Source organism: Nicotiana attenuata, chromosome 8, assembly GCF_001879085.1.
Source record: "Nicotiana attenuata strain UT chromosome 8, NIATTr2, whole genome shotgun sequence".
Classification (NCBI taxonomy): domain Eukaryota; kingdom Viridiplantae; phylum Streptophyta; class Magnoliopsida; order Solanales; family Solanaceae; genus Nicotiana; species Nicotiana attenuata.
The window spans coordinates 11211340-11226350 of NC_031996.1; the positions used below are offsets into that span (position 1 = coordinate 11211340).

The 15011-nt window shown below is 35.9% G+C and overlaps 2 protein-coding genes across 3 annotated transcripts; one reads left to right on the forward strand and one right to left on the reverse strand.

Annotated features, from left to right (window-relative positions):
* LOC109230903 (protein LYK5-like) lies at positions 235–2549 on the forward strand. 2 transcript variants are annotated; one of them, XM_019396378.1, is made up of 3 exons: positions 236–484; positions 643–694; positions 1400–2549. In XM_019396378.1, exons 1-3 carry the CDS (start codon positions 431–433, stop codon positions 2251–2253), a joined length of 960 nt encoding a protein of 319 aa, XP_019251923.1. In that variant the 5' UTR covers positions 236–430; the 3' UTR covers positions 2254–2549. The 2 variants fall into 2 exon arrangements, with proteins under 2 accessions (XP_019251922.1, XP_019251923.1); XM_019396377.1 differs by having other exon boundaries at positions 235–484; positions 643–2549.
* LOC109230904 (alpha carbonic anhydrase 7) lies at positions 3223–9347 on the reverse strand. Its single transcript, XM_019396379.1, has 7 exons — positions 9130–9347; positions 8796–9013; positions 7717–7823; positions 7505–7607; positions 6936–7103; positions 6789–6842; positions 3223–3576 (listed from the first exon to the last, which is right to left on the reverse strand). Exons 1-7 carry the CDS (start codon positions 9215–9217, stop codon positions 3493–3495), a joined length of 822 nt encoding a protein of 273 aa, XP_019251924.1. The 5' UTR covers positions 9218–9347; the 3' UTR covers positions 3223–3492.

The window sequence follows — 15011 nt, forward strand, 5'->3', positions numbered from 1 at the left end:
CTTATCAGCTAGAAACATATCCAGGTTCCATCACAAACGTCAGAAAATATTCCAAACTTTTTTTTGTCTACTTACCAATTACTAGTAGATAACAGTTGGATACAAAATGGCCGGCTGTTGATGTTGCCTTTCATATAAAATTTTCCATTACCAACTCAGTCACAATATGTTATTACAATATAGAAAAGCAAAGGAAATGAATAAAAAATTAATGGTCATTCCTTTCATATACATCACTGCTTGGCCTGCCATTAAATCTCATTGGACATTAATCTCAACATCATTCCTTCATTTGCCACATTCTTGCTTCTTGATTCTTCATGTTTTGTTTATTTTGACCATATCAGAAATGCTTAACATATAAACTTTAATTTGCCTGCCATGAACTTTCAATGGCTTCTAGTAATTTGGATCTGTATTGGCTCAAGCTATGGCCAACAATTCTATGATTCAACCCCTTGTTTTTCTAATATCACTTCTCCAGGTACTAGATATACTTGTACTTCTCTAAATGATTCTTGTCAAACATTCTTGATTTATAGAGCTAATCAAGATTTCACTACAATATCTGATGTTTCTTACTTGTTTGGTTTTTCTCCTGATGTACTACTCACCTTAAACAATGTCACTTCGTCGTCGCAGATTCTTGAAATTGGTAGAGAGGTAATTGTTCCAATTCAATGTTCTTGTTTAGGTGAGTTCTTTCAAGCTAATATTAGCTACCACGCACCTACAAACACAAAATTCGACGACGTTGCTTGTGGAGTTTTTGAAGGTTTAGTTAAATCCATTACACTTTTGGAGGAAAATAATTCCAAGAAAACCAATATTTCTGATGTCAATTATGATATCAAAGCTAGTACAGAGTTGCTAGTGCCTTTGAAATGTGCATGTCCTGATAATTTTTTTGATGTTGGAATACATTACTTTGTCACATACCCTTTTATTTCAGGAGATGATACAGGAAAAGTAAGTGAAAAATTCAATATTTCTGTTGAAGATATATGGGGTGCTAACCATTTAAGTTTTAATCCCACTGTATTTTCAAACACAACAATTTTAGTTCCCTTAAGAGGAAAACCATCTATAAATTTCAGCATTCTTGATTCTGATGCTCCTACTCCTGGTTTTCTACCAACACAAATGGTAGAAAAATCATCCAAAAACCAGAAACTGAAGAAACTTTACATTTCAGTGTCTGTTGTTGGTTTTTTTCTGTTTGCTGCAACTTTAGTTGCTTGTGGTTTATATATAAGGGCCATAAGGAAATTCAAGGCAGAGAGAAATCGTTCTTCGATACATAAAAGTTCTGTTACTTCAGGTTCAACACCAAGAAATTCCCCTCCGATGACTACTAGAAGTTCCACGAATTCGTGCTTATCACCTGATTTACTTGCAGGAATAAAGTACACTTTGGGGGAGTACAACATAGATGAATTGAAAAGAGCGACGGATCATTTTAGTGAAGGAACTAAGATAAGTGACAATGTATACAAGGGTTGTGTTGATAATGATGAAGTATTGATCAAGAAAATAAGATTTGAGGACACAAAACAAGTAATTGATGTACACTCAAGAATCAATCATGTCAATATTGTGAAACTTAAAGGTGTTTGTTATGGTGAGGATGATATTTCAGGATCTTATCTTGTGTTTGAATATCCATCAAATGGAACATTAAGGGATTGTTTGTCAAACTCCTTAGCTTCTCTTAGTTGGCATAAAAGAACTCAAATTGCCTTTGACATTGCCACAGGGTTACATTACTTACACTTTTGCACTATTCCACCTTATACACACATGAACATAAATAGCAAAAATATTTTCTTGACTCCGAATTGGAGGGCAAAGCTGGCTGTTTTTGGAGCAAAAGCTGTCATTGGAACGACGAAGGAAATTGGAAGTATTGGAAGTCTCGGGGGCTGGATTGCCCCCGAGCATCTAGTACATGGCTCGGTGTCTGAAAAAGTGGACATTTTTGCATTCGGGGTTGTATTACTCGAGCTCATATCGGGTAAAGAAGATGTTGATGGGAATTTTTTGAGGGATTCAATTACATTTTTGAGAGGGGGAGATAATGAAGGAAGATGCTTTGAACAATTAAAAAATTTCATTGATTCAAGCCTTATGGAAGATTACCCTTTAGCTGAAGCATTATGTTTAGCTGTTTTAGCTAAAGCTTGTATTGAAGATGATCCTTTTCATAGGCCATCTATGGATGATATAATTAAAGTTCTTGCTAGAATGGTATGATTTTCTGCTGAGGGTTTATCGGGAACAACCTCTCTACCTCCGTAAGGTAGAGGTAAAGTCTACGTACACGCTATCCTCTCTAGACCCCACCTGCAGGAGGAGTGGTATGATTTTCAGAAACATATTCCATTGATTACCATAAGCATTAATTGTTAATTATCATCAATTAGTTGTACTTGCCTCAGTCAATTATTAATGTCTCTTTTGTAGCTACAATTTTCACATGATCTATGAATTCTTGCTTTCAATTTGTATTCTTTTTAATGAATCCTAGCTACTTCCTTTCCATCACTAAGGTCCAGTACTGATTATATATTCATTTATCGATCTTTATAGTATTTGTTGAATTATTCTTGTTTCTCAAACTTGCTTCCTTTGTTTTCTTTGAGCCAAGGGTCTATTGAAAATAGTCTCTCTACCTCACATGAAGTAGGGGTAAGATCTGCATACGCACTACCCTCCCCAGACATCATTTGTGGGATTATACTTGGTATATATGTTATTGTTGTTAAATCATTCTTGCCAATATTTTTCATCTTCAGGTTAAGGTTTAAATGTCTAAATTAAATAATCCTAATATCGTAGCCAAGAAAATAAAATAAATAGACCGCTACGCATATAACCGGTTAAAATATAAGATATGGTAAAAATATCTTACACTGTCAATGTAGATAAGTTAAATTATTAGAACATATTAGTTTTTTTTTTTTTTTAATTAGTGATAGGGACATGCAGCTGATTTTTGTAATACTGCAAATTATGCACTTTTGGAAGGAACAAAGGGACTATCTGTTGGACATGACTTGTAGAATCTTTATTGTAGTGCTTTGCCGATTGTTTGACATAATCTTGTTCAATACTTAATTATTTATTGCCTTACTCTAATTAATTAACCTTTCCTACATATTGTTGCTTTGTGGGTTAGTAGAATAAGAAATACTAAAGACAAATATGTCAAAAGACTGAAAACGAGAGGCATAATAGTACAAAGAACAAGTGCCATTAATTTATTTTGCTACAACCTAATAAATAATAAATACAACAAAGAAATACACTATATTGTGGAAAAAATTCCAATCATGTTACGTGGAAAATAATACTAGTAGTTTACGGGATAAGGAAATTCCTAGCTAGCTCATATACTGAACTCAATTTTATTGTACGATAAACAAAATCATTGTAACAATAACTAGAAATATGGTAAATTACTTCTGAGATTATATTGTAGAGTCATTTTCATTATTCTTTAGGATCATTTGGTCGATAGAGTCGGATCGGTCGTTTATTTGCTGCTTGGACTGGTCTTGAATTGGTTTCAGATTCCTGCAAAAGAAAAAAAATGTGATCAAATATAGAGAATTAGCACCCATGGTACAACTAAATGAAGAATGATTGATAACAACAATTTACCAAATATTAGTCGTTTTGACAAGATTTAAATATTTGATGCTTTCGAAAATAAGAAGTATTTACTTCTTTTTTCAAATTAAAACTTACGCTAGAATTAGTGAAGTGTTAATTATCGTGACATTTAAAGGAGAATAAAGGGTGATTTAGTCGAATATTTTTATGAAGGGGAGCCTTAGTGTAAATGGTAAAATTATTGCTATGTGATGAGGAAGAGGTTACGGTTCGAGCAGTGAAAACAGTCTCTTGCAGAAAAACAGGAGCTTAGTACACCGGGATATCCTTTTTAATCGAATATTTTTATGATTAAGGATAATCATATATTTCTTAAAGGATTTGCCAAAATCTTAAAATGATACTAAATATAATAGAGAAAATCTCACTTTATACCCATTAAATTTAAACTATTTACCCTTAAATACTCATACCTAAACTATTTACTTTTCCTACCTATGCAATCAATACTATTTACCCGCCCAAATGGTTTCCTTATTTAATGTACGTAAAAACTCCTAAAATTTAGAATTTTGAATGTAAACAAAGAATTTGCTATTTTTTCTCTCCTGACATTAAGAACACGATTTTTCTTCTTTTAAATTTTTTGTCTACTTCTTTTTTCGTTAGAGAGTGTTAATAATAAATTTAACGAAATCATGTTAGAATAATTTTACAAGTTAAAGATGTATACAATTAAAGTAATAAATATGTATTCCATGTTGGATATAATGAAGTTATGGATAATATTTCAAATATTTAATATCACAGTTAATTTTTAAATTTTGAATGTGCTAATATCTTGAACTCTGAGTTCAACTATAGACAGTTGAACTTCTATAGTGATAGAGTAAAAAACTCTTTATACTAACTAAAAGAAAAGATAACTATACATAAGTATTCGTGCATAAGAAGCCATATAAGTAATTCGGAAAATAGGCAAGTAACATGCTACTAATGTATACTTTTAAGTTAGGAAAATCAAAATATACCCGATCTAGGACAATATACTGATTAAACATTGAACGTGGATTTTCTGATGTATAAATATTGTAGAAGCCATGATGCACCAAACAAAGGTGTTCAATATGTGTTATATAACTCTAAACGTAATATTTTACCTAAATACACATTGTAATTTTTCGACGAAAGGTGGTCAATTGACCACCCATATGACCATGTGGCTTCGCCACTGATCCAACCTCATATATTGTCTATATTTTGTAAACCTTGCTAGTACAGTCAATCTAGAGCATTGATTGACTGACTGGTAATGCTTTAATAGTTTGTTAATCAATCATTTGTAGAATATTCTGTGAATTTGAGTCACTATCTGTTAATGTTATGTGAAATTGAAGTCACATTGACCACTCTTTCTCCTCAGCAGCCAGCGCACAAAAAGATTGTCCTTTCCGCCACACTATTGAAGTCCCGCATTAAACAGGTGCTAATTAAAGGATCTAAGATATGGATTTCAATACCATGGACATTGAAGCTTGAAACTCATAACTTGGTTTGTTTGAGTTTTTATTGTTTTGATCCGATCCTATATGGGTTAGTTTGGAAAGTTGATTGGAGGTTGTAGCTAAAGTTTCAGTCAATTTGGTGGAGATTTTGTAGTAAATTTTAGAAATTTGGGTTGAAATATCGTTGAACCAGAGAAGAAGACGAATTTGTATTGTATACCCAAATAGTATACAAATATACCATTTTAGTATACAATTCATTCCAACTATATACCCTATTAGTATAGCTATATACTATATTGGTATCATATGCTAGTTGAATTATTTTTTGATTGCATTAGCTACATTTAAATGGTACAATATTTGATCTTCTTTTAATAATAGTAATATAGTACAATATCTTGAAATACCTTATTATATTAATATGTGGTACACTATTTTTTTATTTTTCTCTTTATGCATGTGTGTTATGGAATAGTAGTATAGTCATATAGTTGTCGAGAATTAACTAGTAAAACTGTGTACCATGTTGGTATAGTTATATACCATATTGGTATCATATGGTAGTTTGAACATTATTTTGGTTGTTTTAGCTGCATTTTAAGCGAATTCTATTATGAAATTATTTATATCAACATGAGTTGCAATAATGCTGGAATTTTTGTGTGCCGATGGACATAAATTGTGTGTATTAATAGTTTTTATAGTTATAGGCAATTGTTGGAACGACCCCATACAACTATATACCTTCTTAGTATACGAAATGAGCAAGTTGTTTTGCGAATATTTAGCTTCCAATACGAGCATGTAATTTTCTCATACTTTTATTGCGTCCTTTAATGTTTTGATAGAGTAGTATAGTCGCAGATAGTTGTAGAAATCATATGCTATGTTGGTATACATATATACCATATTGGTATCACATGGTACTAGAAGTCTTTTTCGCTACTTATACTTTGTTGTATTTTTTAATATTTTATTATTATTATTTTTATTCTAACTAGTATATATGGAGATTTGGTTGCCGTAGATTATGTTTTCTTGCTCTATAACTGGTTGTATTACTGCTAATGGTAGAGTGTGTATTGATATTTATAGGGAAGGAGATCAAGGTTTGCATGGCAACCACGTGTTGATTCTTAGAATTTGATTATGTAATTTATGGTGCTCAACAGCAGTCAATGTGATATCCAGTGTATTAGATCAAGTGACAACTGATGTTATTTCAGTTTATAATTGAATTTAAAAAATGAGACAAAAAGGTATATTGTACTAGTTATATTAAAAAAAAGGTGAACAAATATTTACTATATCAATTATTTTTCTTATTGTATAAAAAAATAATAATAAAAAATAATGAAAATGGTAAATGAAATTAGATTATGAAGAGAAAAAGAATATAAAAAACAAGAAGTTAAATGAAATTAGAAAAGGAAAAGAAAAAAATAAAAAGAAAAGCAAAAAAGAAAAAAAGAAGAAGAAAAGAAGCATAGAAATAAAAAAGAATTGGAGAATAAAGATAAGATTCCCCACAAAAACTACAATGGGTAGAAAATGTAATTAGTTTATGGGTAGAAAAATAAATAGGTAGACAAGGGTAAATAATTTTATTTTTGTGGGTAGCTGTGTCAATATAATATGGACCGAAGGTGAAGTGTAGCAACTTACGTCATGAACAGCCTCGCGAATTAGTTTCATTTGCTCTCTAGTAACAGTCCTCACCTGGGAAAATATAAAGCAAACGAAATTGAATATTAAACTTCAAATAAATAATGGCATCTTATCAGAGATAGAACGCTAGAGTTATTAAATTACCTTTCTTACAATAGTCCAGACAACATCTTGAGTACAAGGAGGAACAGTCAACGAGCCAATATATCTGTAGTATTTTCTGCTACCTAACTTCACTTGTTTTGGATCAATAACTCCAGTATTTCTCTCAACACCTTTTGTATGTGCTAGAGCCTTTAAATCATCCTCGATCTGTAATAAGAGATAGAGGCGGAATCGGGATTTAAAGTTTATGCATTCTGAATTTGCAACCGAACCCATAACTAACTGGGTTCGCAATTAAATATTTATACATATTTAATAAATTTTCTAGTGCAAATATGGTCTAAACAAAAAGTTACTGGGTTCGTCCGAACCTGTAGATAACACCCTCCCTCCATCCCTGATTAGAGATCGACCATCATAATTTTTTATATATAATCTGATCTATATTTTAATCTGTTATAGCAAATGCTTTATTTTTCAGTTACTAATACCATTATTTTTATGAACATGACTGATAATTATCTTATCGTGACCTAATAATGTAAAAATTATTTAAGTTAAACTTTTTTGGAATTAAGTTATGTTTAGTGTGTGCATGTAATTAATACCATAGACAAGAAGGAATCAGCTCTTCCAATCTTGTACATAATTCCAACCACTGCAGTCTTTCCATCATTGCTTTCATGAACCAAATGAACTTCCAAATCGAACCTACAATTATTCATACACGATTTAGTCACTTTCTAAATATGGAAATTCAAGAATATAAACAAGAAAACAAAAAAGGAAAGTACATGTAATTAATTTATAGAATAAGAACCTTCTTCCATTTATAGTATGTTCAGAAGGTGAGTGCCAATGAGCCTGATTTAGTTGATATTGAGTACCATTTATCTTAATATGTCCAGCTCCACCTTCCCACCTTAACTACATTAATAAACAATAATTCATCAAATTATCATATAAGAAAAGTATAAAGCAGAGCGAAAAGATAAATAAACCATTCGTAACGTCTCCATATTTAATAAACCATAACGCCCCTCTTAAATAATTCAAGGAATTAAATACATTTATGGAGGTAACGTTTCAGTTGACAAAACTGATTCTAGGAAAGAAGAATGATTAATATAATGTATCTCGAAATAGGTCCTTAATTAACTTCTTGTGGTCGCAAAATTCAAAAAGTAAGTTGATGATTTATTTCCAGATGGTAGGTAAAATAGTGAATAACCACAGAAAAAATGATTGTATATTTGATTAATTTCATGTGTAGTAGGTTAAGCAGTTGATAGAAAGGACCTAGTTCATCAGTAACCAAAAAATATTATGTTTATACCAATTTTATATACCATTGAGCCCTTCACACTTGAGATTTTGCAAATTGAATACCATTTTAATAAAAAAATTGAGTATTAAAGATTGATATTAATATAGCATCTAAATATATTGGTTAGAGCATGTAATATAATTAAAATTTTAGTTTTTGTAAGAAAAATAAGCGAGAAAAGTCATTTTCTCCCTTTCTGTGACAACTTACGTCATACCAAATAGTACAATACATGAACATGAGAAAACTTAAATATAACCATGAAAGAATTATTTTTCAGAAAATTCTCAGGGAAGCGTGCTGCCGCTACCTTTTGGGTGCGTATTGGGTAACCTGCTCATTGTGCAATAGCTCGTAAATCACACAAAAAATGCAACCGTACTAGGCGAGCCCGGTTCAACAAGCTCTGACCGAGAAAGCTGATGGTGATGAGGGAAATCGATCCCAGGTCTCCCCACGTGGGAAACCACTCAGCCAACTCTTGCGAACTAACCATGAAAGAATTAGATCTTCTCTAAATGTGATGAGAATAAATGGAGTGAAACAAAAATTGTAAAATTTTTTGTTCTTACCATCATATCATGTCCTCTATTCAAAAGAGTAGAATTGGATGGTTTGTAGCTTCTATGAAGTCTTCCCAAATGAGAAACAATTTCAACCCTCTCATTCAAAAGATCAATTGGAGATTGCAATTTTCCTTTGTTACACATACTCCATTCTGTGTGAATTTCACCCCAATGAGCAGGCCCGTTCTCACTTTCTTCATCGTAAGTAAACTCACTTTCATCATCTGTAATATAATTCGCAAAAAAAATAATTAGCAGATCATAAGTTTCAAAAGTCGAAACACAAAAACCAAAGCCATATTCATGCTATAAAAATTGAGAGACAAAAATTGAAACCTACCAACTTCATGAGATCTTGTAAGCAATGCAGTTGTAAGGAAAAGAAAAGAAAGGAACAAGATTTTGTTGGTTCTTGTAAGCATTTCCATTTTTTTTATCCAACTATAGAAAACTTGTGTTTTTATTTGTTAAGGAAACTTTACCAATAGAAGGTTGCTTATATAGAAAAATAAAGTATAGATTCTAAACTTGTGGTTTGTTATGGAAACTTTATCAATGGAAGGTTGTTTATATAGAAGAATAAAGTAGCATTAGTTGAAATATAAATGTGAAATTGACCAAGAAGATCTATAGCTGGCTTTGACCACAAGAATAATGTGAAGAAGTTTCAAGCTATATTTGAGTAGCTGAGCAGGTTTGAAGTATATGTTGTTTCTATTAGTTAAAACATAGGATAATTAATAATAGCAAATAAAAAGACCACCGACTATTTCCTTGATTTTTCCTAGTGCAAATTATATTCAATTTTTAATCAAAATCGTTTGTTGAAAATGACCCTTTTCGTGTTTCTGTTTGTCTAATTAAGATGTATTAATATCATGTTGTCACGATCCTAAACCTAGACCCGGTCGTGATGGCTCCTCTCTTGAAGACAAGGCCAGCCGATACAAACCCCAAGTTCAATTAACAGATATAATGATTCATAATCAAGCCATTAATAAGGATAAATTCCAAAATAAAGCGAAATATATCAACTGTGGAAAACAAAACACAGCCTGACATCGGGGTGTCACAAGTCACGGGCATCTACTAAGGTCTGAATACAACTAAGAGTCTAAAAATAAACTAAATACAGTCTAAGGAAGACAAGAGGGAGAAAAGCAGTGCTCCGAACGTCGGGCAACTACCTTGCTAACTCCAATGACTCTGCCACTGAGCAATTAACACCCACTACCGGGTTCAAAATAATACCTGAATCTGCACACAAGGTGCAGGGAGTAATGTGAGTACGCCAACTCAGTAAGTAATAAAAGTAAATGAAAGCTGAGCAGTAAGAAAACACGTAAGCCACGTCACAACGCTACAGCAAATACAGTACATTTCCAAAATAGTACAGAAATCATATATTTCGTAAATCAAACTCAGTTTCAGTAAAACCTTTTTAAAAAAACTTTCAATAGTTTCAAACGAGTGATAAACTGTGAGTAAAAATGAGAGAAACGTAAAAAGCCCCTCGGGCAAAACATGTACCATAAACCGCCCCTCGGGCATAATGTCAACAGAATCAGCCCCTCGGGCTACCTCACAATCACTCGCGATCAGCCCCTTGGGCATAACATGAATCAAGAACCGCCCCTCGGGCAACATAGATCAAGAACAGCCCCTCGGGCTACAACACATCACACACACTGGGTACCCGCGCTCACTGGGGGTGTACCGACTCCGGGAGGGGCCCCTTACGGCCCAAGCGCAATAACAAGCCATCTCGTGGCGTAATCAATCCGGCCCTCGGCCTCACATAATAAACAGAATCATCACACTGGGTACCCGCGCTCACTGGGGGTGTACAGACGCCTGGAGGGGCCCCTTACGGCGCAAGCGCAATATCAAGCCATCTCGTGGCATAATCAAGCAGGCTCTCGGCCTCATATCAATCACAAGCCACCTCGTGGCATAATAAATCTGGCCCTCGGCCTCTCACATATCACAATCGATACCACATGCAGCGGCGTGCAGCCCGATCCCATAGTATCCTCACAACACAGGCCCTCGGCCTCACTCAGTCAGATCTCACTCAAGCCCCTTGGGCTGACAGTAAAACAAGTACTCGGCTCGAAATCATTTATGAAATCAAAAGGAGTGAATAAAATCGAGTTATGAAAATAGTAAGAATATAACATGACTGAGTGTAAACATTAAATCAAAACAGTAAGGTAAAAACAGTAGTAAAAGCCCCTAAGGGTCCAAACAATCGGCACAAGGTCCAGACACGACATTTAGTCCCAAACACAATAATATTTTCCAAAATATAATAATATCAAATAGTTTTCAAGTAAAATACGCGACTTAATAGTCGTACGGGATGGACCAAGTCATAATCCCCAATGGTGCACGACCCCACGCTCGTCATCTAGCGTGTGGGTCACCTCAAGGTAGCACAACGATGTGAAATCCGGGGTTTCATACCCTCAGAACAGCATTTACAATCATTACTTACCTCAATCCGGTCCAAACTCTAGCCTGCGATGCCTTAGCCTCTCGAATCGGCCTCCGGATGCTCCAAATCTAGCCAAAAACAGTATCATGCCATCAAAATATGCTAAGGGAACAAAGCCCACTCAAAAATATCCAATTTATACCAAAAATCTCGAAATTGGCCAAACCCGGCCCCCGGGCCCACGTCTCGGAACTCGATAAAATTTTATGCCAAAATGATCCTCATCCTCCCACGAGTCTATACATCTCAAGAACACTGAAATCGGAGTTCAATTGACCCCTCAAATACCAATTTAAGGTCTCTCAATCTCAAGCCCTAATTACCCATTTTGCACTGATTTTTCCACAAATTTCACCACTATTTAGGCCTTTAATCACATATAAATGAGTTATGAAGTCAAGAATCTTACCTCCAAGAGATTACCCTTTGGTTTCCTCAAGAATCCATCTCAAAAGCTTCAATCCCGTTCAAAAATGGTGAACTTAGACCCAAAATCGCGAAAAAATGGCCTTTTAAAACATTCTGCCCAGCTGATAAAAATCCTTGTTCGCGAACGCGGTCAACACCACACGTTCGCGAAGCACAAACTTATGTTGACCAGAAATTCCTCTTACGCGAACGCGACCACCCATCACGAACGCGATGCCTCAGCAACTCAACCCTTCGCGGACGTGGCATCACCCTCGCGAACGCGATGACCAACGAGCTCAACCCTTCGCGATCGCGAAGGCCAACTTCACAGCCTTCCCTCCTTTCCCTTCGCGAACGCGAGGGTCCACTTGCGAACGCGAAGAACCACTGTCTGCAACATCAACAACAGATTTTCTGCAATTTTATCCAACTTGAAATGGTCCGTTTAACCACCCGAAACTCACCCGAGGCCCTCGGGACCTCAACCAAACATGCCAACATATCCCATAACCTCATTCAAACTTGTTCCAACCTTCGGAATGCTCAAAACAACATTAAAACACCAAAATCATATCAGATTCAAGCCATTGAATTCCAAAAACTTCCAAATTCCGCTTTCGATCAAAAAGTCTATCAAACCTCGTCCGAATGACCTGAAATTTTGCGCACACATCCCAAATGACACAACGGACCCACTGCAACTTCCGGAATTCCATTCCGACCCCTATATCAAAATCTCACCTATCAACCGGAAATCGCCAAAATTCTAATTTCGCCAATTCAAGCCTAAATCTACTCCGGACCTCCAGAACACATTCCGATCACGCTCCTAAGTCCCAAATCACCTAACGGAGCTAACCAAATCATGAAAATTCCAATCCGAGATCATATACTAACCAGTCAAAACGTGGTCAACCTTTCAATTTTTTAAAGCTTCAAACTGAGAAATCTTCTTCCAAATCTATTCCGATTATCTTGAAAACCAAAACCGACGATTTACATTAGTCATAATACATAATACGGGGCTAGTCATGCCCGAGAACTGGCGAGCGAAATGCAAAAGCTCAAACGACCGGTCGGGTCGTTACATCCTCCCCCACTTAAACATACGTTCGTCCTCGAACGTGCCCATAGTTGTTCCAAAAGCCAACAAGTCGTTGTATAACCTTACCATGCAGATACCTGGGGGTGATCCCACGTCACCCTATCTCATATAGGTCCGATAACACAATGTAACTGAAATTTCGCAATCCAACCTAGCCCACAAACCTTAGAACCACATTTCCACTTCTGAAATCATCTACAAGATTAGAATCTCACATTTATACTCTGAATAAGTCCGAACAAGCTGTAATTACCAATACCTGCAACCTCAGGTGCAATTACCTGACATACCACATAACTCAAACACTTGTAGCGATAACTTCTAATCACAGCAATTGCTCAAAACATCCGAATTTCGATAGTAAGCCTTTTATCAAATAAAGTCTCATTCCAACACTTCCGTATACTACCAATGATAACTGAAACACATAGGACATCATAACCACTCCTCAGATCAACCATTCGTGAGGCCACTTCTCCTTTAGCAAGGACCATAGCAAATTTCTAAGCCGAACCTCGATATTATCCTTCCAACATGCTGAAACTGAATCCGTTTGTATTCATTCTAGATCCCAACAATCTCACCTAATTCCAACATAACTACTCTGGTGACATGACACATCAATACAATCTAAAGCCACAATTCGTGCAATCCGCGCACCAATAAGCAACAATCTGAACGTACTCAAATCATGAAAATGACTCAAATAAGAGAGCTGTACCGCAAGCTCACCAGTACCACCACAACAAAATGCTGAGAACCGGTCACACATCGTAGAACCAGAACACACGAATCCAACCCGAAAGGTCATACCTCCACCTAACTTCGCTGCAATGCGCGACCCTATCCAAATACTGGCCCACATGAGACACCTCCAGTCATTATGCTCAAAATCGACAACCACGCGCAATTTGATGTCTAGAACCAAAGCAAATCATCATAACCACGGCGAAGCAATTGACATAACATTACACAAACCCGAAAGGACACAATCGATACGCTATCCGCCGAGCAATACCCAATACTCTTCCCGCTCGAATTCCACTGAGAGGCCCACAATAAAACCGCACCACATGTGCCAATCAAATCCTAACGCCTCGCATCACGGAAAGATAACTCATAGATCTACCCAGATCACTAATAAGCTCAATAACAACCGAATCCACACATCCCCCAACAATACAACTCTGAGTCAACCAAACGGACTCGATGTAGAACACACCTCCATATTGGCTTACTAATGAACCCCTTATCAAGGATTTCCTGAAGCTGCTCCTTCAACTCCTTTAACTTCGCCGGTGCCATACGATACGGTGCCCGGCAACAAATCAATACCGAAATCAACAACTCTGTCCATACCTAATATCTCGCCAACATCTAGCATGCTAAACAATAAGGATCCACTCGAGTCTCCAAACCTCCAACAGTTACCATACAAGACCGATATACGCGGTCCATAACCACGACCTAACCTGTTTATGAGAACTCCCAGTCTCCAATTCTATACAGCACGGGAATCACCATATACGATCCCGACTCCACCGTCCGAATATATAACACACCTCTAATACACAATCATCCCATGAGAGGTACTCCTATAATTCTTCTGTGCCATCAAGCAAACTCGAATATCAGCAGTCGATCCAACAAGAGAGTGCCGCAATACTAATGAAGTATCATCAACTCAATCACATTGCCCTTTTCTGAAACGTATACCCTCATCTAGCCACACCAATCAGTGATCTCATTTATCTAGTCATCTGAACTGTCCATGCTACCTAAGAACTTGTGACCTTCCTTTCAAAACTGAACTGTGACCTTATACATGCCAATCTCAATCCTACATAACATACCGCATATACCATACCATCCTAGGATAAACATGAGAACTTCATTTCCCTTCCGAGCCACAAGCAACTACGTACTCAACTAGCAAAGAACTTTCCATTGATTCCATCTAGAAGAAAATCACTATACATTCCATGCTCCTTACGCTCGTAGCAAATATACATCTCTAACCGTGGTAGAAAATTATCAAGAACTCTACGAATCTTCTTTGCGCAAAACCGAACCATCAAGACTGACTCCTTCTAACTCAACCAAGCTACACAAGCCATCAAAACCTAAGAGCATTGCCACGAAACACCTGTGGAAACCCACCGCTTCATAAGCACCCAAGAACCGATCATATCCATTACCATGCCGATCT